General features: G+C 42.2%; 1 protein-coding gene across 1 annotated transcript in view; it reads right to left on the bottom strand.

Moving 5' to 3' along the window:
- PCSK2 (proprotein convertase subtilisin/kexin type 2) overlaps positions 1–23291 on the bottom strand; it is a 218249-nt gene that overhangs the window by 36290 nt on the left and 158668 nt on the right. Inside the window, exon 7 of the mRNA XM_032461792.1 lies at positions 5569–5657. Coding sequence (XP_032317683.1) covers positions 5569–5657 — 89 coding nt within the window. The remainder of the gene's footprint in view (positions 1–5568; positions 5658–23291) is intronic.

The following is a 23291-nucleotide window of genomic DNA, read 5'->3' on the forward strand; positions in this document are numbered from 1 at the left end:
GGGTCCTCGGTTAGCACTGACTGTCAGCCTTCCATTACAATTGTTCATTCGTATGTTTCATTCAGCACCAGGCAGCAAGGTCTTTGCGTACTGAGCACGTGCCTATTTTGTGTATTTCTGTGTCCTTGGGCATCCGCATAGCACTTGGAATTTATCTTAAGCATGATAAATAGTTGATAAATAAGTGCATGGTATTATTAACTTATTTAGCTGATTTTCTTTGTAACAGAAGTTAGATCCAGGCTTTCCATCCTCTGCCCATAAGCCAGGTCACTGTTTTTGCCAACAAGCATCTAATTGTTAGTCAGGATCCTTTCTCCTGGAACACCTTGCAGAATAAGCATAGTCTTTGGGTCGAACTTTCTGGAAGCTAAATTGTATGGTTCATTTTATAAAGGATAGGAAATCTAAAACTCTATGTTTTGCTTTTGGCCCATCTGTATTTTTCGTATTGAAAAGAATCTATTCAACAAAGGTGGCCAACAGCTTACAGATAAACTAGATAACACAGCTTCTTCTTGTTCTTGCAAACTGTGTCCACTTTGTGGGCGGAGAAACATCACAGAGAGGCTGGTACTCACTTGTCTGCAAGGAGAAAACTCGGGTGGTCTTGAATGCATCCAGTGCCCGGACGACCAGCACCGAACAGCCTGCCTCAGCCAGAAAGTGAGAGAAGTTCAACTCCGGCCAAAGCGAGCCTGGACAGTCCCAGGTGCCAAACAATGGCGACGCTGGATTTTGTTCTGCAGCTGGCGCGTGGTGCTTCCAGCTGCGCCCTTTGCTCTCTCCCCTGCAGCCCTTGTCCCTCTGCCTGCTTCCCTCTTCATCCCCTCCCTGGCTCCCTCTGTGCTGCCCAGAGCATCGGAGCTGGTGTGAATTAATCTTCTGACTGTTTTAGCATCAAGGGAGGCAGGGGTGGCTATAGACTGGGAGCAAGACTCTGATTGATATTCAGGGGCCAGGCGCCCGACTCTTTTAATCTCGTTAAGCTCGGGAGGAATGAGGCATGCATTAATTGAATGTGATACAGTATTAATTTTTGCAAGCAATTGTACCATGTGCAGCCAAGACCGAGACTCAGGGTGACCCAAGGGTTTTTAGCGAGAGACTCTTCTCTGTCCCTGGATGCTCTAAGAGCTACAGGGAAGAGAGAGAGAGGAAGAGACAGAGAGAGACAGAGACAGAGAGAGAGAGAGAGAGAAAGAGAGAGAGAAAGAGAACAGATGCAGGCAAGAGAGTGTGAGTGAGAGGCAGAGGGAGAGAGGGAAGCCCAGGGAGCCAGAACTCAGTGACTTCACTTTTGCAAAACGCTCCATTGGCTAATGCGATTTGATGGCGAGGAAAGAGCGCACATCAAGCATTTCTATTGCCTGCCCTCCCCGGCCTGAGCACTGAATTCGTGACCCTTTTAGAGTTGGAGGTTCCCTGGGCTCTGGGGGCTGCCCGGCCCAGGGATTTAAGCTAAGTCCTCTGCCTTTCCTGCTGTTACAAAAGGTGAGCTTGTACGAGACACCAGGAAACGCTCCGTCTGCCCCCACACCCCAGTGTCCCAGTGGCCACCTTTTGTGCTCACGAATATTCCTTGACAGGCTAAGGAGCAAATTCACTGCTGGTCTAGGTCTTAAGGATCTGAAAACATGTTAATCATTGTGCTAACAGGAGATTTTTTTTTTTACTGCTTTATTTAAAAGTCAGATAAAATCTACTTAAATTCATTGAAATATTGTGAGTTTTATTGGCAACTATGTGGAAGCAATTCATTGCTGGTCAAGAAATGTCAGGGTGCTTTGATAACAGTCAATAGTGTGGTTCTCGTTAGCCTGGAGCAGCCTCGGGTGTTCATGCAAAGGGATCCCCTCCCTGTCTTCATGGCTGGGCCCTGGGGCAGCTCCTGCTGGTGGACATTCCCACGGTGCCTTGCTGGGGAGGGAAGGGGGTGATGAGAATGCCCAGGTCTTCTTGGAATGAATTTGATTGGGATAAAGTACAAAGGGGAGATGGTGCTGGTGGAAGAGGCGATACTTCTGCGTCCTGGTGGAAATTCCATCAGCTTTGGGTCCTTATGCCCTGAATCCCTCAACTCCATTCAACCACCAATTCTTTTCTGCAATGGCTAATGTCTACTGCTCATCATGGGTTTATCCACTGACCCTTCCTCTTTATTCCTTCCTTGCTTCCTGTCACTCAGCAGACGAGGTCTGGGCATCCACTGTGTGCCAGACCCTGTCGTAGGTGCAGGGCTGAGAGCAAACAGACTTGGCTCCTGTCTTTGTCTGCCAGGGGAGTGAGATATTGATCAGATAACCATGCACAAGAACATACAATAGCTGACGGTAGTCGGTGCAGGGCAGGAAAGACTCAGCATGCTTTATCAAGTGCAAATGAGGGACTGGCCTGGGTGGTGATGCTGGAGGACGCCACAGGGGACCTGACTGCTGAAGGATGAAGAGGAGGTGGCCAAGTTGAGCGTAGGGGGAGGCATTCTGGCAGAGGGCAGAGCACATTCAAAGGCCCAGTGGTAAAAGGAGAAGGGCTACCCTTCCTGACTTACGCTGGCAAGGAAGTTTCGTCTAGATTAGATTTACACAGAGACTCACCACTTATGTATGGGACCTTAATACACAGTGAGGGTGGCACCAAGTCAGAGGGACAGGACAGACTCTTGAATAGATAGTACTGGGAACACTGGCTTACTATGTGGAGAAAAATAAAACTGGATTTCCAGCTAGCACAACATGTGAAGATGGAATGCAGGTGGACTGAGGGCCTCGTGTGAAAGTGTTGGAGAAGGTACTTGTGCTGACTAACACTGATCAGGGGCTAGTATCTGAGAATACATGCAAATTAACAAGAAAAGACAGGAATCTCCATGGAAAAACGAGCCAAGTTGTGAGCGGAAGAGAAGCCAACAGGCTGATGGGCAGACGCAGCGACGCTCAGTGATTTTCTCCTTGTTTCCATTCAGAGGACTTGTTTTCGAATCTCATCTCCACTTTCTTTTCTTTTTATGGACTGAGATCTGACAGCACCTCAACTTTAGCCCTTTTTTGAAGACAGTGAAGAGAGACCTGGGACTCTGGAGGGACTTGGGACATTGCCCCCGGCGACTCCTAACCTGTGACTGAACACCTCGGCACTGACGGCCGGGGAACGCAATGATCTCATTTTGCCACCAGGTGGCGCTCTAGTCCTCCCTCGCTCAGAAGGCCAGATTCTTTGGCGGGTATGGCTTATTCAGAAGAATGAAAACCAGCCAACTTTGGGAATTGCCAGCCAAAATGAACAAAATGTTCCCCTGAAGTCTGTAAGATCAAATTCTGCTGTTGTTGCGATCCTTGAGTAACTCTCCAGGGCTTCCTCGTGAAGAATTCTTACGCTTCCAGTGGGCACAGTTTGGGGCTGGAGCTCCCCCGCCCTTGAGCACTTAGGACCGTGTGTGTGGTTACAGGGCAGCAAAGCTGGGGTTAAGGGACGGGAATCTTGGTGTGGCTGGGCATGCCTCCCACCGGCTCTGGGCTCAGTTTCTGGATCCTCAGAGCACTGTGTGAGACCTGGGAGCTCTCGGGGTTCACAAACACGGGTCAAGACATGTCTCTGAGGGCAGGCTGCGTCACTCACCTTTGGGATCAGGGGTGAGTCAGAGGCTGTCACACTCTGCCTGGACCCACTGGTCCCATCTGAAGGTCTTTGCCTGGGGTGCGTTCTCTGTCTTGGGGGTTGTGCTCAACCCTTGTGAACGTCAAGCTGGACAGGCCAGTTGCTCGTGGCCCAGGAGACCCCCCACCTCAATGAGGGAATGGGAGTTGGTAGGTAAACTCCCCAGCCTCCTCACCTTGGGGGACAATTCTGAAGGGTGTCCCCATAGTCCCTCAGAGCCCCAGCTGTCCGTGGGAGCCACCAGCTCATCTCCACACCCTTTGCTGGTCCCTCACTTCACCATATTCCTTTCTCTTTCCCTCACTCTGGCTTCCAGGAGTCACTTCCCAAAGAAATGCCTTGTACCCAAATCCCTGCCTCAGCTTTGCTTTTAGGGAATTCAAACCAAGAGAGCAGGAGAATTCGGTACACTTGATGAGCAACTCAGATGTTTTCAAGGTGCATGTGATAAGAGAGAAAAAGATAGAAGAAGCAGAGGGAGAAGAGGACCCCAGTGGACCCCCGAATGCCGTGCGCTAATCCCAAGTCTTCATTTTTGCAGGCAGTAGTTCTAAGACTCCCTTCTTCAAAAAGTTACTCTGGGCATGTAACAACTTCAAAACTCTTTTGAAGACCATCATTGTGAACGAGAAATCCAGGCTTGAAGTTTTCAGTTGCCTCCAGTCTGTGCTGTGAATAGGGAACCCACCTCCTCACACCCGAAGTGTGAGCCTGGCTTGTAAAATATTAACTAGGTGATGTCCTTTCCCCTGAGTTCATGGTGCTTTCTGACATTTGAGTGCCAGTGTTTTGGAGGCACGCAGAGTACAGTGAGCTGAAAGCCGAGGGGCAAATCCTCCCTGGCTGCATTTCAGAACGCCCCAGAGGTAGAGGTGCTGTTCTGTGAAATCCAGCACCCAGCTCAGGGGAGCCTCTTAGCAAACAGTGTCGAAAGAGGTTAATGGTGGGGTGGCACAGGTTGCTCTCGCTTGGTTTAGGTCCTTGAAAATGCAAGTGTCAGCACAGAGTATGTTTATGGTTCCATTAAATCACCAGGAAAAAAAATACCAAGACCGTTGTTAAAAAAAAGAATAACAAGGTTGGGTGACTCAGCCTGAATAAATTAAGAACCAAATTTGATGCAAAACTTGGAATGAGCCAGGAGCCACTCCATCCTCCTGCATCTTGTTGAAAGTTTATGAACCTCTCTCCCTCATTCTTTCTCATTCTCTCCCTCTTTTTTTGGAGGGTGGTTGGTGATGTTGTTTTCCAAATTTCTGGTGACCTGTCACCCTCACTTCTAAAGGCCCCATAAAGAGGAACTTGTTAAATTCCCTCCCATGGAATTTAATACAAACATTCTAGGTAGGATAGACTTCTTTAAAGATGAGATGCATTATGCAGAAACAAAACCAAACAAAACCCCAAAGCCAAAACCCAAAAACATTTTGAAGAGATCTCAGTACATTTACAATAATTTGTGTTTACCTCCTTAGATTCTACTGTCTTTATTTGAAAATGTTGTGGATACAGATACAAAAAGAGTCCAGACAGCACAATTTCAGCTATATAAAGTTTAGAACCTGCGGGTAACCAATATTTGCTGCCAGAAATCGGGGGCAGTGTATAGGGGCAGTGTGTATGGGCAGTGACTGGGGTGGAAGGCTTCGGGGTGTGGTTTCTTGATGGTTACATGGGTGAAACCACTGGTAAGACTTCATTGTTCTCTGTGCTCATGATCTGTGGACCTTAAACAATTTTAAATTTTATTGATATTGCCATATAGGTTAAATTAAAAAAATTTTTCTTTTCATTCGTGCTAAATCTACCAGTCTTGGCTAGCCTGCTCTGCTGGGAATTTTTCCCTGGCTCCGGCCAGGCTGGGGACCAGAGTGTGATGCCTTCTCGGGCCCTTTGGCAGGGACAGCTTACCTGCCACCTTGGAGCTGTAAGCCACTCCAACCCCACAGATGTTGTTGTTGGCGGCGGCAGACACTTCCCCGGCGCATCGGGTCCCGTGGCTGCAGAGAAAAATAAAGCCAAATTAGACACAGGGTCAAACGACTCTGGAGAAGGTGCCTTAAATTCTGTCTGTTGAAGCAATTTCTTTCCAATGGTTGCATTAGCCCAGAGCCAGCCCAGGCCTCTGGATTTTCCATCTGTTTATTGTCTTCCCTCCCCTCACACCTCCCAGCTGCCCTTCCTGCCATTGGCTTCTTTCTACTGGAAAGAAGCTTCTCAGAACATTTTCAGTCTTGAAAGGTGATCTTTAAAATTTGAAGTGTCTTCCTGCAGAAGACAGTTATAGGCTTTCTGTGAAAAGGAAACAATCTAGGGTTGATGCTCGATGAATAGCTGCAATTTTTTTTTTTTTTGAACTGTGGGCTGGTGGTTATTTTCAAGGCTGCTTCTGTCCACCGTCGGGTGATGCTGCCTGTCAGTTACAGGGTAATGGTTATTTACCTTTTTTTGGATTATAGCTTCCTTTGGGGTTGGATTGAAGGTTACAGTTCCCCCACCTCCCTCCAGGGACATAAAAGCCCACACAGGCAACACTTGGCACTCAGTTTCAGGGCGTCTACAGAAGCTTGAGGCTGACCAGATTAAGAACCCTGGGCATCCGTTAGAGAATCTTTCTGAAGGTTGTTGGCCTTAACAGTTCTGAGCAACGCCTTCTCAAGTCTCACGTTCTAGAACGTTCTCTGCAATAGACACATCATTTCATTAACTTTCTCCCTTTTGCTCTCTTCTCTGTTATACCAAAGGAATCCAAACAGTTCTCCCCACCGTGTGTGCTGCCCCTCCCCTTGAGTTGGGCTGGCCTGGTGGAGTGCCTGGACCATGAGATGCAGTGCAAAGATGCCTTCTGCCTGCTGGCGCAGGTGCCCACGGGTGGAGCTGTGTGGAGAGAGCAGCCCAGCCACCCCTATTGCTCCAACACCCCAGGTGAGGCCCCTGGAGGTCTTCCTCCTGCAGACCCGGGCAGATCATCCCGTCAGCAGCACTTGGAGAGAAACATGTGTCCCCGCTTACATGACAGGATTCTGAGCAAGTAAATGTTTGTTTTTTAAGCCAAAGTTTTGGGACCGTTTGTTAAACAGCAATGGGGAACTGAACCAAGCATAAACACTAAGTCAATCAGAGTGCCGTGTTTTGACCCAAACAGCCTTCAAGATGTGGAGGAGGCCAAGGCACACATCACTGGACACTACCAGCTGCAACCCTGAAAGTCCATCTTAATGGTCCGAGAAGTAGCTGAAGGGTTACCGGGGAGGCTGGCCTCATGCCTTCATGGCCTGTGGTGAGGACGGCGGGGGTCAGGGCTGGCTTCCCGCTCACTCTACACCACGGCCGGTACAGCAAGGGGCTGTGGGGAAGAGGCTGATTGGCTGGGGAGCCCGGGAAGTCCTGACTTCAGCAGTGCAGACCAGAGAGTGCTGTTGGTGACATTCTTCGGGGGCAAACACCCACCCTTAAAAAAAAATCACATCCGAGGATTGAACAAAATATTCACATGTATTTTCTTCTCCGTATGAGCAAAAGTAAATCCTGCCTCTTCAGAGGCTGCATATCTCAAGGGCTCCAAATTCCCTTTGGAACAAGGAAGAAACCTGTATGTTGCATACAAGGAAACCTCATAGTTACTGCAGAGGTCGGCCCTGCGGTGGAAGCTCTGTGGAAACCCCACGTGCTGACTGGGTCCACCCCTGTCTGCTTGTCTGTAAGACTTCAGTAAACCTCAGCTGGGACTTTTGTAGAAGGTGCTTAGTTAGGGCTTAACTTGTTGGGAGAAACTATCATGGGCGTGGCTTTCATAGCCCCTGTCTTATTCCTAGTGCTGAAGAAAATGATAAATATAGTTCTGAAAAACACCATGGAAGTCCACACATATGTATATGTATAAAGTGAAATATATATATATATATACACACACACATATACACACACACACACACTTTATAATGATTCCTGTGTACATGTTAAATGTACATATTTAAGTATATAGTTGTACTTATATCTACTTGTATATATAAAACAAGTTGTACTTGTATATTTTATATGCAAAATATATAAAATAAATTATATATATTTATAATGATTTATTTATGTATTTATAGGTATGAACACTTATACATTATATATAATCTACGTTACATATTTAAATATGTAAAATAAAACCATAGTAAAAGTACCGGTATATACTTCATATTATATGCACTTATATATTTTAAAAACAGAACTTGAATGGATCCTGATTAAATTTGGCTGGTCTGCTTGCTGTTTGGGTCGTGCTGAACAAATAAATATTTGAATAAAAGTTTTAAAAATCAATGCCAAGGCTAATTTGACTGAGCACTAATTTCCTTATTATTTAATCATTGGCCCTGTCAAGCTCTCCTTTCCAAGGCCTGAAATGTGCAGTCAGGCCTTGCCTGGAGCAGTCACTGCTCTGACCGACATCTGGGGCCACAGACGTGCTGGGGCAGCGGGAGCCCTGCTCCGCCACCTGCCGTTTATGGGGCAGCTGCTCCTCCCCAGGTGCGGCCCCAGAGCGTCTCCTGCCTCACCCCTTTCCTCCCCTCAGGAGGGGGTGCGTCGGTGCTGCTCCATTTCACAGATATCAAGGTTGAGTCTCAGAGACGCTGGGCCCGAGACCAACGCTCGGTTATAGACCAGCCCACTACCCTCCTGCCCCAAACTGCTCACTGAAATCTGGGGGCCTGAGGTGTGTGAACTGGCTTGAGCAAATTAGAGACACTGAGGGCTTTCATAGCCTTAATTTTGGCCTTGAAGAAGGGTGATGAATGTCATGGGCTCTCCTGAGGAACGTGTGGGAAGAAACACTTCATCATGAAATTCAGCATCACGAGTTATCTGTAAGCGAGTGGAGGCTCCCTGTAGCTGTCCGTGACACCAGGCCCTCTCACACCCCTGGGCCCCTGTCAGCTCCGTTCCCACGGCCTCGCATGCCTCCCCTTCCGTCCTGTTTTCCTGATCATCTCGGGTGAACGTGCTCGCTCCCCTGAATGTCAGGAAAGTCTTTCCAAGTCCATTTTCATCTGGTCCCTTGGCTTCCTCAAGAACATTCGGGAGCTCCCTCTTGTCTCTGGAATAAAACATGGGCCACTTCCGTCAGAAGCAGAAAGAGCTGTGGGGGATGAGGGACAAATGTCGGCGGCTTGTTTGGCCTCCTTCTAACAAAGGTCATTGGAGGCAAGTGACAGGAGTTGGGGTGTCATGTGGCCAGAACAGCCCTAATCCAGAAGTACAGACCGATTCAGTGAGTAACACAACAGGCCTCCGACGGCCACCACCCACGTCTGTCAGAGTTGAATGTTTTCCATACGTCAGACTGTTTTTATTGGGTGGGATCTACTATAGGTTACTCAGTCAGATCTCTATTAATAGAAGACATTTGGTCATTTTTATTCTTTAGTTAATCAAATGAATAGCCTTATGGATACACGGACAATCAATATTTTGCCATATTTGTTCATCTTTTTTTTTGGTGACTGAGTTTAAAGAAAAATATAAATGTTATTTTTTCCTGAAATTGTTTTAGTATATATCTTTAAAAATGATAATATCCTAAATAACAATAATACCATTATCACACTTAATTAACAAGATGGTGGTTGGTTTACAGGGAGAGCAAGAAGAGAAAGCCATGCACAATATCACTAATTATCAGAGAAGTGCAAATCAAAACTACAACAAGGTATCACCTCACACCAGTCAGAATGGCCATCATTCAAAAGTCCACAAACAATAAATGCTGGAGAGGGTGTGGAGGAAAGGGAACCCTCCTACACTGCTGGTGGGAATGCAGTTCGCTGCAGCCACTATGGAGGACAGTATGGAGGTTCCTTAAAAAACTAAAAGTAGAGTTATCACATGATCCAGCAATCCCATTCCTGGACATATATCCAGAGGGAACTCTAATTCATAAAGACACATGCTCCCCAATGTTTATAGCAGCACTATTTACAATATCCAAGACATGGAGACAACCTAAATGCCCATCAACAGATGACTGGATAAAGAAACTGTGGTATATTTATACAATGGAATACTACTCAGCCATAAAAAGAATAAATTAATGCCATTTGAGCTACATGGATGGAACTGGAGATCATCATTCTAAGCGAAGTAAGCCAGAAAGAGAAAGAAAATGCCACATGATATCACTCATGTGGATCTAAAAAAAAAGAAAAAAGAGGCCACTAATAACCTCATCTACAAAACAGAAGCAGGTTTCCAAACATGGTAAACAATTTCATGGTTATCTTGGAAAGGGGGTGGGAAGGGATGAATTTGGGAGTTGGAGATTTGCAAATGCTAGCCACTATATATAAAAATAGATAAAAAAACAAATTTCTTCTGTATAGCACAAAGAACTATATTCAATATCTTGCTATAGCATTTAATGAAAAAGAATGTGAAAACAAATTTATGTGTGTATATGTATGACTGGGACATTGTGCTGTACACTAGAAATTGACACATTGTAACTGACTATACTTTAATTAAAAAAAGAAATAGAGAAAAGAAGAGAAAGCCATTGCTGTGGTGAGAAGGATGAAAACTAAGGCAGTGACAGTGTGTAGAGAAAATGGGAAGTTGATTCAAAGGACAGTTAGGGAAGGGAGTGTACTATTCAGCAAGACCTGGTGTATGCTGAGCATTTCTATTGTGTTTTTTTTAAGACAACTCCCATTTACCTGGGAAGGTAAACGAAATCTCTTTTGATCACGTACCTCCTTTCATCCTATTATACTCCTTATGGTTTTCAATTCTAAAGCATATGCCTTGAGGAAAATGAACCCTTGAGGGAACAGGACAGGGAGAATAAAGAACATTTACTTATTTGTCACGGAGACTTTGGTCACAGGAGCACATTAAAAAGCAGAGCAAGTATGCAGTAACGTTATGGTCTCCAGGCCAATCCCCGCCTTCCTGAGCAAAGCCAAGCATGTAGTTCTGTGCATGACCAGTCAGGGTATGTAGGATATCCTCGTGACCAAAGGTGTCTGCAACTACAAGGGCACACCCGTGTGTTTTACACTGGCATAGGTCTTTTTTAAAGAAATAAATCTTTATAGATACAATCGAGGCCCTCCCTGAGCGCATTCCCCTCTTTGGTTCCTCAGAGGTGACCAATATACTAAGTCTGATGATTGAAATGCCTGTGCATGCTTTTATGTGAATGCCTTACAGTCAGATATGCATACTCATGGAGACCACTGTTTGCATGTTTTCAAACTCTGTACAAGTGTTTCGTAGCATATGAGCTATTTAAATTTGCCTTTTAAACTCACATTTCTGAGACTTTTTCACAAATTCTGGTGCATTCATTTTCCGTGCTCTGCTGTATTTCGTTTACAAACATGCCGCAATTTACTTATTCATACGCCTAGTGATAGGCGCTTAGGTTGCTTGTAATTTGCTTGCTATTACAAATAATTTGAAAAGAAATGTTTTTGTGCATTATTTCCTTGCACACGTGCAGCAGTTTCTCTGGGTTATGTCTGTCTGGGTGAAAACAGGCTGCATGGAATATGCATACTACCTCCAGCAGAGTGGGAGAGCTCCTGTTGCTTGACATCCTTGCCAACATCTAGGATCGTCAAACGTTACCATTTTTGCTAACCCAGCTGCTGTGAAATGGTATCTCGTTGTTTTATTTTGCATCTTCCTCATTACTAGGAAGATTGAATATATTTTCATATGTGGATTATCTCACGTTTTCTCTTAATCATCTGTGCATACACTTTTATTTTCTTGTGAGTTATCTGTTTTTCACTGGTTTGTGGCTGTTCTTTCTATATTGTGGATACTAATTCATTTTTTTTCCATAATACTTATTGCACATATCTGCTCCTGGCCAGTGGCTTGTTTTCTGCTTGGTTTGTTGTGACTTTTTGGACGAAAGTAACTTTAGGGTGGCCAGGTGTATCAATCTTTTCCTCTTCTTTGCCATTTAGTATCTTGTTTTTTAAAAAAATCCACCTCTATTCCAGGATCATAAATATGTTCTCTTACACTTTGATTCTCAAAGGTTTCTATCCATTTGGGTTTTAATTCCCCTGGAATTTATTTATGCTCAGTATGCAAGGTGGATGCCTATTTCCCCCTACAAACAGCTAACATCATTTATTGACTGTCATCACACCATCCTTTCCTTACTGTTTTTATTGCCATCTTGGTCATATATTAAGCCTCTCTCTATCTAAGGGTGTGTTTCTGGGATCTCTATTCTGTTTCTCTGATCTTTTTTCTCTCTCTATGCTAACCTTGCTCTCAAAATTACTACAGTTTTATTGTGTTTCGATGGCTCCACCTTGCTGTTGTTAATGCTCCTTCTCTTCTTTTTATTTATTTTTTTCATATTCATTATCCTCTTCCTTTTCCTTCCTTGTTTTCCTATTGTATACTTGGCCCTTTGCTTTTCCATATCAACTTTAGGGCCATTTTGTATAGTTTCATAGAAAACTTCCATTGAGACTTTCATTGAAATTTCATTGAATCAGTAGGTTAACTTGACATCTTTATATTATTCCATTTTCCTATCCATGAACTTAGTATATCACTCCATTCATTCAGGACATCTTCTATGTCTTTTCTAAGTTTTATAATTTTCTCATTAATGTTCTCATTTATCTTTTCTTAGATTTATACTTATTTCATTGACTATGAGGCATGGCATAGTGTCAAATAAGAGATGACAGGCAGCATCTTTATTCTGTCCCAGCATTAAAGAGAATGCTATCAAAGTTTCAGCATTAAAAATAATGTTTGCTGATCAGATAGGCCAAGATGGCAGAGTAGAAGGATACTCTTAGCTCACCCTCTCCCACAAATACACCAAAATTCACATCCATGGACCCACCCAGCCAACCAGAGCACCTGCTGAACTCTGACAGGAAATCGCCCTCTTCAAAAGGCAGACACCACAAATCTGGTAGGAGAAAAGAAAAAAAGAAAGAAGAAAAAGCAAAACAGTGTGGGACTGTTCCCACGGGGAGGGAGCAGCAAAGGAGGAATAGCATTTGTTCACTGGGTCTCCCCCTTTCCAGTGGAGAAGTCAGTGGGACGGAGGGGGAACTTCCGAGGCTCAGATCTGTATGGAGCAGCCCTTGACTGACAGAACTAAATTAAATGGGCACGGAGGGTCTCCACAACCCCCAGCCCTAGAGGCAAAGAGGCAGGTGGGGGATGGGACAGGCTGCCTGAGCTGGGTGAAGGACTGGGACAGCTGCACTGAGGCATCCCTGGGGGACTGCAGGGTACTGCACACCATGGATGAGTGGGTACACAGGGCAAAACAACCTGGGCCCTCCATAAAACAACACAGCTGATGTGCCCTGGGGGGAAGGGTGCCATATCTCCTATCTCTGAAAACCCGTGGAAGGTTTTCAGGAGAAGAGAGGCAGGGCTCAGCCACAGCCACCATATCCCCTGGCGCTTAGGACCCAGGCAGGGTGTGGGGTCAAAACCTGAATCCATACTTAAGGGCTTAGCAGCCTCAAAGGCCAGATGGAGACTTGTTTACACCCTGAGGCAGATAGGATCATACTGCCCTGGTACCTCTGAGAACTTGTGCCATCAAGACAAACAAGGAGCTGAGTTTTGGCACAGAGCAGGGCAGGGCTATTCTGCTGTCTCCCCCAGACTGGCTACCAAGTGCTGACCCGAGGCAGAATGGGCAGCTGCACCGAGCAGGGCAGTGACTGGTGCTGGGAGAGGGCAGGTGGGCACCTGCCTTCCTAGCAGGACCATGACACCTGACCACAGTGCTAAGAAGGGTTGCAACCTGCCTGCCTACCTTGCACGAACACAGCATCTGACCACAGCATTGGGAGGGGGTGTGACCTGCCGTTGGCCTTGCTGTTGGGAGGGGGTGTGACCTGCCTGCCCACCTGACTGTAGTGTTGGGAGGGGGCATCAGGAGCAGCACAGATCAAGGGCGCCAATGGAGGGCCTCTGGAAGCATGAGCTGAGTTAGTGAAGCAAGGTGAAGACAGAAAGACCTCTCGATAAAATCATTAAGAGTGCACAGTCTCCACGAGAACACACCCCCCTTTTTCTTTTATCTTTTTTTAATCTGTTCTATTTTCTATTACCTTTTTAATTTTTACTGTTTAAACAATTGTATATATCTCCAGTTTTAATCCTTTTTGAATTTTTCTTTTAAAATATTTTTATTATTATTTTTTAAAATCCACCTCATTTCATTTTTATTTCTCTTGGTTTTGATCTCCTGTTACTGATTATATACACAGGTTTCAATTTTTTTTTATTCTTTTCTCCTTTTTTTAAGGTTTTTAAAAGACATCTCAACTCGATTGTTATTCTGCTTCAACTTGTTCTGTTATTGATTATACACTGTTTTTAAGCCTTTTTCCCCCTCCCTTTCTTAAAAATTCTCTTTTCTTTGAAGTTTTATTCCTGCAAAGGCTTTAGATAGATAAATAAATAAACTCTTTAAGAACCACAATAGGTAACTGACACTCCATAAGCCACAGTGCCAGAGAGATATGAGCAAGATGAAGAAGAAGAGGAACCACTCCCAATTAAAAGAACAAGAGAAATCCCCTGAAAGAATGATCAATGAAACAGACATTGATGGCCTACTAGATCAAGATTTCAAAAAAGGACTGATCAAAGTACTGAAGGAACTAAAAGAAACAGTGTTTAGAGATGTAAAATATGTCAAAAATGAAATTGAAGCTGTAAATAAAAGCCAAGTAAAATTGGAAAACTCATTTGCTGAGATGAAAGCTGATCTAAAGGCTGTACAAAGCAGGCTAGATAATGCAGAAGAACAAATAAGTGACCTAGAAGACAGGACAACAGAAAGAACCCAATCAGAACAGCTGAGAGAAGAACAAATAAAAACTAATGAAAACAATATAAGGGACCTATGGGATAATATAAGACATACCAATCTACATATAATAGGGGTTCCAGAAGGGGAAGAAAGAACAAAGTGGATTGAAAAGGTATTTGAAGAAATCATGACTGAAAACTTCCCAAACCTAAAGAAGGAATCAGATATCCAAGTACAGGAAGTTCAGAGGGTCCCAAACAAGAAGAATCCAAACAGACTCACACCAAGACATATTATAGTCAAGATGGCCAGAGTCGAGGATAAAAAAATGATCCTAAAGGCAGCAAGAGAAAAACAAAGAGTGAGTTACAAGGGAACCCCCATAAGGCTCTCAGCTGATTTCTCTACACAAACGCTACATGCCAGAAGGGAGTGGCAAGATATATTCAAAGTCCTGAATGAAAAAAAGATGCAGCCTAGGATACTTTATCCAGCAAAGTTATCCTTTAGAATAGAAGGAGAGATAAAGAACGTCACAAACAAGCAAAAACTAGAAGAGTTTAGCAACACTAAACCCATGCTAAAAGAAATATTGAAAGTTCTACTCTAAATAGAAAAGAAGCTGGATGCTACAAAAATGAGAAACTCATAACTAGAAAGGTGATAAATACAAATAGAGTAAACATGAATTACAAATAGAGTAAACATGAAATTGTAAAAGAAGACATCTAAATCATTAAGAGTGGGAGAGGGAAGCAAGAAAATACAGAGTTTTTTTTTTCCTTTTGAAAATTTTTTGTTCTCAGTAGGATGGGTTTGAGCTTATATTACTATCTGTTTAATACAAATAGTTATAGTAATGGGTTAATAGACTTACAAAAAAGGGTAACCACAACCAAAAACTTACAAGTGAGTCACAAAAACTAAATAAATTCCAAGATAATACAAAGAAAAATATCAAACCACTAAAGGAAGAAGAAAGGAACAAAGAGGAAATACCAAATCAACTGCAAAAATAAGTTCAAAATGGCAATAAACACACACCTATCATTAATTACTGTAAATGTTAGTGGACCAAATGCTCCAATAAAAAGACATAGAGTGGCAGACTGGATAATAAAACAAGAACCTTCAATATGCTGCATACAAGAGACCCACTTTAGGGAGAAGGACACATATAGATTGAGAATGAAAAGGTGGAAAAGGATATTCCATGCAAATGGAAAGCCAAAAAAGCAGGTGTAACAATACTGATTTCAGACAAAATAGACTTTAAAACAAAGGCCATAAAGAAAGATAAAGAATGACATTTTATAATGATTAAAGGAGTAATACAAGATGAGGATATTACATTCATTAATATATATGCACCCAATATAGGAGCACCTAAGTACATAAAACAATTACGAACAGAGATAAAGGGGGAAATTGATGGGAATACAATCATTTTAGGAGATTTTAACACCATGTTAACATCACCAGACAGATCTTCCAGACAGAATAAGACAACAGAGAAACTAAATGATACAATAGTAAAATTAGATTTTGTAGATATTTTCAGAGCATTACACACCCCAAAAATAGGATATACATTCTTTTCAAGTGCTCATGGAACATTTTCTAGGATTGATCATGTACGTGGGCACAAAAGAAGCCTCAACAATTTTAAGAAGATAGAAATTATCTCAAGCATCTTTACTTACCACATTGTCATGAAACTAGAAGTCAACTACAGAAAATCAAAGGAGAAAAAAAAAGAGAAAGCATCAAAAAACCAATGGGTCAATGATGAAATCAAAGTTGAAATAAAAAAACACCTTGAGACAAATGAAAATGAAAACATGACCACACATAATTTATGGTAGGCAGCAAAGGCAGTGCTAAGAGGGAAGTTGATAGTGATACAGGCCTTCCTCAAAAAAGAACAATAATCTCAAATAAACAATCTAACCTACCAGCTAAAAGAATTAGAAAAAGAAGAGCAAAATAACCCAAAGTCAGCAGAAGGAAGGAAATAATAAACATCAGGGAGGAAATAAATAAAATAGAGATTAAAAAAACAATAGAAGAAATCAGTCAAACCAAAAAATGATTTTTTAAAAAAGTAAATAAAATCGACAAACCTCTGGCCAAACTCACAAAGAAGAAAAAAGAGAGAGCACAAATAAGCAAAATAAGAAAGGAAAATGCAGAAATTACAACAAATAACATAGAAATACAGAATATCACATGAGAATATTATGAACAACTATATGGAAGCAAAACAGATAACCTAGAGGAGATGGACAAGTTTCTGGAAACATACAATCTACCAAGACTGAATCAAGAAGAAACTGACCACTTGAACAAACCGATCACTAGAAATGAAATTGAATTACTAGTAAAAAACCTCCCTACAAATGAAAGTCCAGGACCAGATGGCTTCACTGGGGAATTCTACCAAACATACAAAGAAGAACTCATACCAGTCCTTCTCAAACTCTTCCAGAAGACTGAAAAGGAGGGGGTACTCCCAAACTCATTCTATGAAGCCACCGTCACCTTGATACTAAAATTAGGCAAAGACACCACCAAAAAAGAGAATTACAGACCAATATCACTGATGAACATAGATACAAATATCCTTACCAAAATATTAGCAAATAGAATCCAACAGCACATAAAAAAGATTATACATCATGATAAAGTGGGGTTCATCCCAGGAACACAAGGGTGGTTCAACATATGCAAATCAACAAGAGAAAGGACAAAAACCACATGATCACCTCAATAGATGCAGAAAAAGCTTTTGATAAAATTCAACACCCATTTATGATAAAAACTGTCACCAAAGTGGGTATAGAGGGATCATATCTCAACATAATAAAAGCTATAGATGACAAACCTACAGCCAGCATAGTACTCAATGGTGAAAAACTCAAAAGCTTCCAACTAAAATCTGGGACAAGACAAGATGACCTGCTATCACCACTCCTATTCAACATAGTCTCGGAAGTCCTAGCTACAGCAATCAGGCAAGAGATAGAAATAAAAGGGATCCAAATTGGAAAAGAAGAAGTAAAATTGTCACTATATGCACATGACATGATACTATATATAGAAAACCCTAAAAGCTCCACACAAAAACCACTAGAAATAATCGAAGAATTCAGCAAGGTAGCAGGTTACAAAGTTAACATTCAAAAATCAGTTGCATTTCTTTATGCTAATGATAAATCAACAGAAAAAGAAAGTAAAGAAACAATCCCCTTAAAAATAGCACCCAAAGGAATAAAATACCTAGGAATAAATCTAACCAAAGGAGGTGAAAGACTTATACATGGAAAACTATAAAACACTGATTAAGGAAATTAAAGAAAACTTAAAAAAATGGAAAGATATCCTATGCTCCTGGATCAGAAGAATCAATATTGTTAAAATGATCATACTTTCCAAAGCAATCTACAGATTCAATGCAATCCTTATCAAATTACCCAGGACATATTTCACAGAACTAGAACAAATCATAATAAAATTTATATGGAACCACAAAAGACCTAGAATTGCCAAAGCATTACTGAAGAAAAAGAAATAGGCTGGAGGAAAACTCTCCCAGACTTCAGACATTACTACAGAGCTACAGTCATCAAGACAGCATGGTATTGGTACAAAAACAGACATATGGACCAATGGAACAGAATAGAGAGCCCAGAAATGAACCCACAAACTTTTGGTCAACTAATCTTTGACAAAGGAGGCAAGAATATACACTGGAATAAAGACAGTCTCTTCAGCAAATGGTGTTGGGAAAACTGGACAGCAGCATGTCAATCAGTGAAGCTAGAACACTTCCTTACACCATACACAAAAACAAACTCAAAATTGATCGAAGACTTAAACATAAGACAAGATACAATAAACCTCCTAGAAGAAAATACAGGCAAAACATTATCTCACATATCTCAAAACTGTTCTCCTAGGCCAGTCTACCCAAGCAATAGAAATAAAAGCGAAGAATAAACAAATGGGACCAAATTAATCTTAGAAGCTTCTGCACAGCAAAGGAAAACATAAGCAAAACAAAATGACAACCTACGGAATGGGAGAAAATTTTTGCAAAAGATGAAACCAACAAAGGCTTAATGTCCAGAATATATAAACAGTTCATACGACTTAGTAAGAAAGAAACAAACAACCCAATCCAAAAATGGGCAGAAGACCTAAACAAGCAACTCTCCAAGGAAGAAATACAAATGATCAATAGGCACATGAAAAAATGCTCCATATCACTAATTATCAGAGAAATGCAAATCAAAACTACAATGAGATATTACATCACACCTGTCAATGGCCATCATTCAAAAGTCCACAAATGACAAATGCTGGAGAAGCTGTGGAGAAAAGGAAACCCTCCTACACTGTTGGTGGAAATGCAGTTTGGTGCAGCCACTATGGAAAACAGTATGGAGATTCCTCGAAAGACTAGGAATAGATTTACCACATGACCCAGGAATCCCACTCCTGGGCGTATATCCAGAAGGAACCCTACTTCAAAAAGACACCTTCACCCCACTGTTCATAGCAGCACTATTTACAATAGCCAAGACATGGAAACAACCTAAATGTCCATCGACAGATGGCTAGATAGAGACTCGGTGGTATATTTATACAATGGGATACTATAAAGCCATAAAAATGACAACATAATGCCATTTGCAGCAATGTGGATGTCCCTGGAGAATGTCATTCTAAGTGAAGTAAGCCAGAAAGAGAAAGAAAAATACCATATGAGGTAACTCATATGTGGAATCTAAAAAAAAAAAAAGAGAACATAAATACAAAACAGAAACAGACTCATAGACATAGATACAAACTTGTGGTTGCCAAGGGGGAGGGGGTGGGAAGGGACAGTCTGGGAGTTCGAAATTTGTAGATACTGACAGGCATATGTAGAATAGATAAATAATGTTATACTGTATCGCACAGGGAAATACATACAAGATCTTGTGGTAGCTCACAATGAAAAAGAATGTGACAATGAGTATATGTATGTTAATGTATAACTGAAAAATTGTGCTCTACACTGTAAATTGACACAACATTTCAAAATAACTATAACTCAATACAAAAAATGTAAAAAAATTAATGTTTGCTGACAGTATTCTCTTCAATTCAGTAGTTACCTCTTCAGCGGCATCCAGGTTAGATTTTATCCCATGTATTGAGATTTCAATCTAGAGGCTACATTTTAAAAAACTTGTAACTGGTTCCCTTTCATATTTGTGTTGATTTTTGCTTGTGTTCCTCACATCATTAATTTTTCTTTTTAAATGGATGTCATCCATGAATTATTGCTCTGGGCAAACTGAACATAACCTATTTTAAAGTCTTTTTCAAGACTCTCCATGAAGTTAATTTCACCTGGTATAAATTTATACCCTGAGTTTTTCATTTTATGGGGTGTATTTTTACTTTCCAGATAATTTGAAATTTTGGATTGTAGGCTATTTTTGACCTGGAGATTCCCCCCCCACCTTCTTTCTCTCTCTCTTCCTTTTAGGCTCCTTTCCTGGCCATTGGTTCTATGGTTGTTTCAATCGACATCTTCGTTCTATATCCCACATCCAGGCCTTATATTGGTGTTTTAGGGCTCTGGATTCACAGAGATATTGGGGATAAGGCGGATTCACTCAGCAAGCCGGTGGACAACTTGGCCAGGTTCATGGGCATGAGGTTGTCTTTGTCCTCTAGTCTCTAAACTACCTAGGTGTACAGATTCTTAGATAACCACATTTCCATAGCGACCAGCTACAGTCTTTTCAGCCATGTCTTTGGAGAGAGATGCTTCAATGTTAGATATATTGGAGCTGAAATGTAGAGATTAGCTAGCTAATCTGGCATCAATCATGTTTGCTGGCTAATGTCTAGTGTGCTCCACAGGGTAAGGCTTTGGGCGTCTCAAGAGCCCAAAGGTTTAGACAGGTGAGAATGTGTAGCTGCTTCTGGGGAAAACCCCACCAGGGTCTGCTGGCAAGCATTCAGTGCTTTCTGGAGAAGTGAAGAGGCTCTCCATCTTCCTGAAGCTAGATGCAGGCTATTCAATTTTCCTGATAGATCAAACTTGTCTCATGCATACAAGCTATCTTTGGATATAACTCCTCTTTCAATCAGCAATGCAGAAACACAGGCACCAGAAAGTTCAAGCTTGAGCTATTATCTAGTTTCTGTCAAAATCTCAGATGAGAGAATGGATGTCTGAGAATGAATAGTGGGACCATCCATTTACTCTTTTGGCATAAATTTTCTGTCTAGTTGGAGGACCTTCAATTTAGATGCTGTAGAAACTGCTTCACTGAATTTCACAATTACATTTGCTGCCATTTAGAAAGTGCCTACCATGTGCTGTGCTCAGTACCAAGGGCTCTGTGTACATATCTCTAATCCCTCATGCAAGCCTTCAACGTGGACTTTTAGTCCCATCTTACAGATGGGGAAAACTGATTCAGGGAGCATTTATTCCATACCAAGCAGTTAACATACAACTGCATTTGTCCATTATAATCTACTGAATTTTTCTGTCTTAAGGAAAAAAATCATTGCCACCTGTGGACCATAAAATCCCCTATATGGTATGCACAACATTAGTTTCCAAAGTAGAAATGATTATACCAACATACGGAAGTTTCTTTTGCAATCTATAGAATTCTCCCCAAAACCTCCAAATCTGTGTTAAGTCTACTTATTTTAGCTGAAGGGGAAAATTTAAATGATGAAAACTTGTATAGTCCAGGCAGAAGACTAGAAATTTAAAAAAAACCCACTTTGTGATATTTCTCCAATGGCTCAGAAGAGCTTACAGAATTAAACTTTGTTGGAGCTCACCACGCTCTGTCTGGACAGAGAGAGGGTTAATTGCAAACAGCAACCTTTGAGCTAATATCGGCTTATGAGGCAGTCTCAAAGCTCACAGGAAAGAAAAACTTAGATTAGGTCTTTGAAGGCAGTTTGAATTTTATTATCCAGGACATGATTTCAGAATTATTCCATAAAGACAGAGGGAAAGATGTTCGTCTATTTCTAAACCATTAAGTGTCACCAGGGTGAAGTATCGGCTTCCATCACTGTGCTAATAGCCAACCAGAGAGGACATTTTTCTCCCATGTTCTGCATTGGCTTGTCGCATTGGGTTCTTCAAAATGAAATATGACTTAATTAAAGAAAAGTTCATCACTGAAAATCTTACTTGAAAGTTTAACTAATGCGATCAATCAGACGAGCTCACAGAGAGATAGATATTTCTTGGTATCCATCTATCCTTCCTTCCCTTCATCTTGGTTGCTTGAATAATAAATGTCTTCTCTCTTCCTGAATTTATGGTAAAATTTTTGTGGCCAGGACTTACATTGAATCCAGAATCTCTTACTGTTTAGGGTGTAATAGACAAGAGTGTGCTGGCCCCAGTGATGCTCCATGAATATTGCTGATGGCGGCGATGACATTTCAGTGGTGCATGCCTGTCACAGAAATGCTATGCAAGAGAGATTTTTATGGACAGCAGCACCGGAACGGAATAAGGCTCTGCAATGCATCACCAAACATTGATCTAAAACCGAGACAGGCTGGAAGATTATTGACAGCATGGGCTGCAAACCTTGGGAGAAGCAGGCAGCTCTAAAATGGACCAATGTCAAGACCACTCAACATCTTGGTGTGGCTGAGATGTATGCCACACACCCATCAGCCAGCCAATCAATACTTATTGAATGTCAGCAAGAAAAAAAATGTGACGTTCGATCCTGATGCCTCACAGCAAGTCAGTTATATCTGTTCTGCAATATATATAATTGATGCTCATTAAATGTGTTTTATTTTTTACCTTTTTGCAATTCGGGTTATTGTTACTGTTGCGACTGCTGCTGCTGCTGTTGTTATTATTATTATTTCACTTGGCCATCTGTATTTCTCTGATTGCAAGCTAGGAGGAAATGATACTCCTATTGCAAATTTCTCTACTGTGTTTCAAATACATCCCCGGAGCACAGATAATGCATGTAATTATGAAATGGCTCACAGTAGGATAAACACACTTGCTCTGCTTCAAAAGGAATCATCCTACAGAATCAAATTAAGCACAGAGCAAGGAATTCTAATATACACATCCCCTAAAATCAGCCCTACATTTGTATGAAGTTTGCCTTCATAAAGAGTCCTTGGCTAAGACTTTTGAGTGTGATCTTAAAGAAATGCACAGTTGACGGAAAACAATTTTTGCAATAAGCACAGAGGGGAGATACGGTGGTTTAAAGCCTGAGGACAGCCCAGGAGACACATGCTGCTATTAAACTCAGTTTACCATCCAAGGGGAATGTTTTCCTTGCTCCTTCGTGTGAGTGCCCCGGGTGGTGCATCTGATTTTCTACTCCCCACAGCCGTGCAAAGGCCGTGATGGAGAGCCGCTGCCTTTGCTGTGCAGCAGCTCCTTCTGAGTTCTCACACCATGTGGCAGGCAGGGTGGCTGGCCCAGCAGCAGCTGCTCAGCCTCTGCCAGCCCTTCATTGGAGTTTTGATACTGAAACAAGCTTATCCAAGAGCCCCAAGACTTCTGAGCAAAGATGGGGTGTTGGATTTGGTGCCCATGTCCGGAAGAGAATAAGGGAAGAAAGTGCATCATGCCTCGAGCTGCACAGCTGGTCAGAGGCTTGTGCTGTGTAGGCAGTAAACCCTGCTCCAGCCAAAGGCAAGTGCGTGCTCAAGGCTTCTGGAGCCTCTGGGTAGCAGCATTCCTTGAGTGCCGGGGAGAATGGCCCTCATCTATGCCCCATGCCCAGTTTCCAACCCAACCGCA

This window comes from Camelus ferus, chromosome 19 (genome assembly GCF_009834535.1).
Source record: "Camelus ferus isolate YT-003-E chromosome 19, BCGSAC_Cfer_1.0, whole genome shotgun sequence".
Taxonomy (NCBI): domain Eukaryota; kingdom Metazoa; phylum Chordata; class Mammalia; order Artiodactyla; family Camelidae; genus Camelus; species Camelus ferus.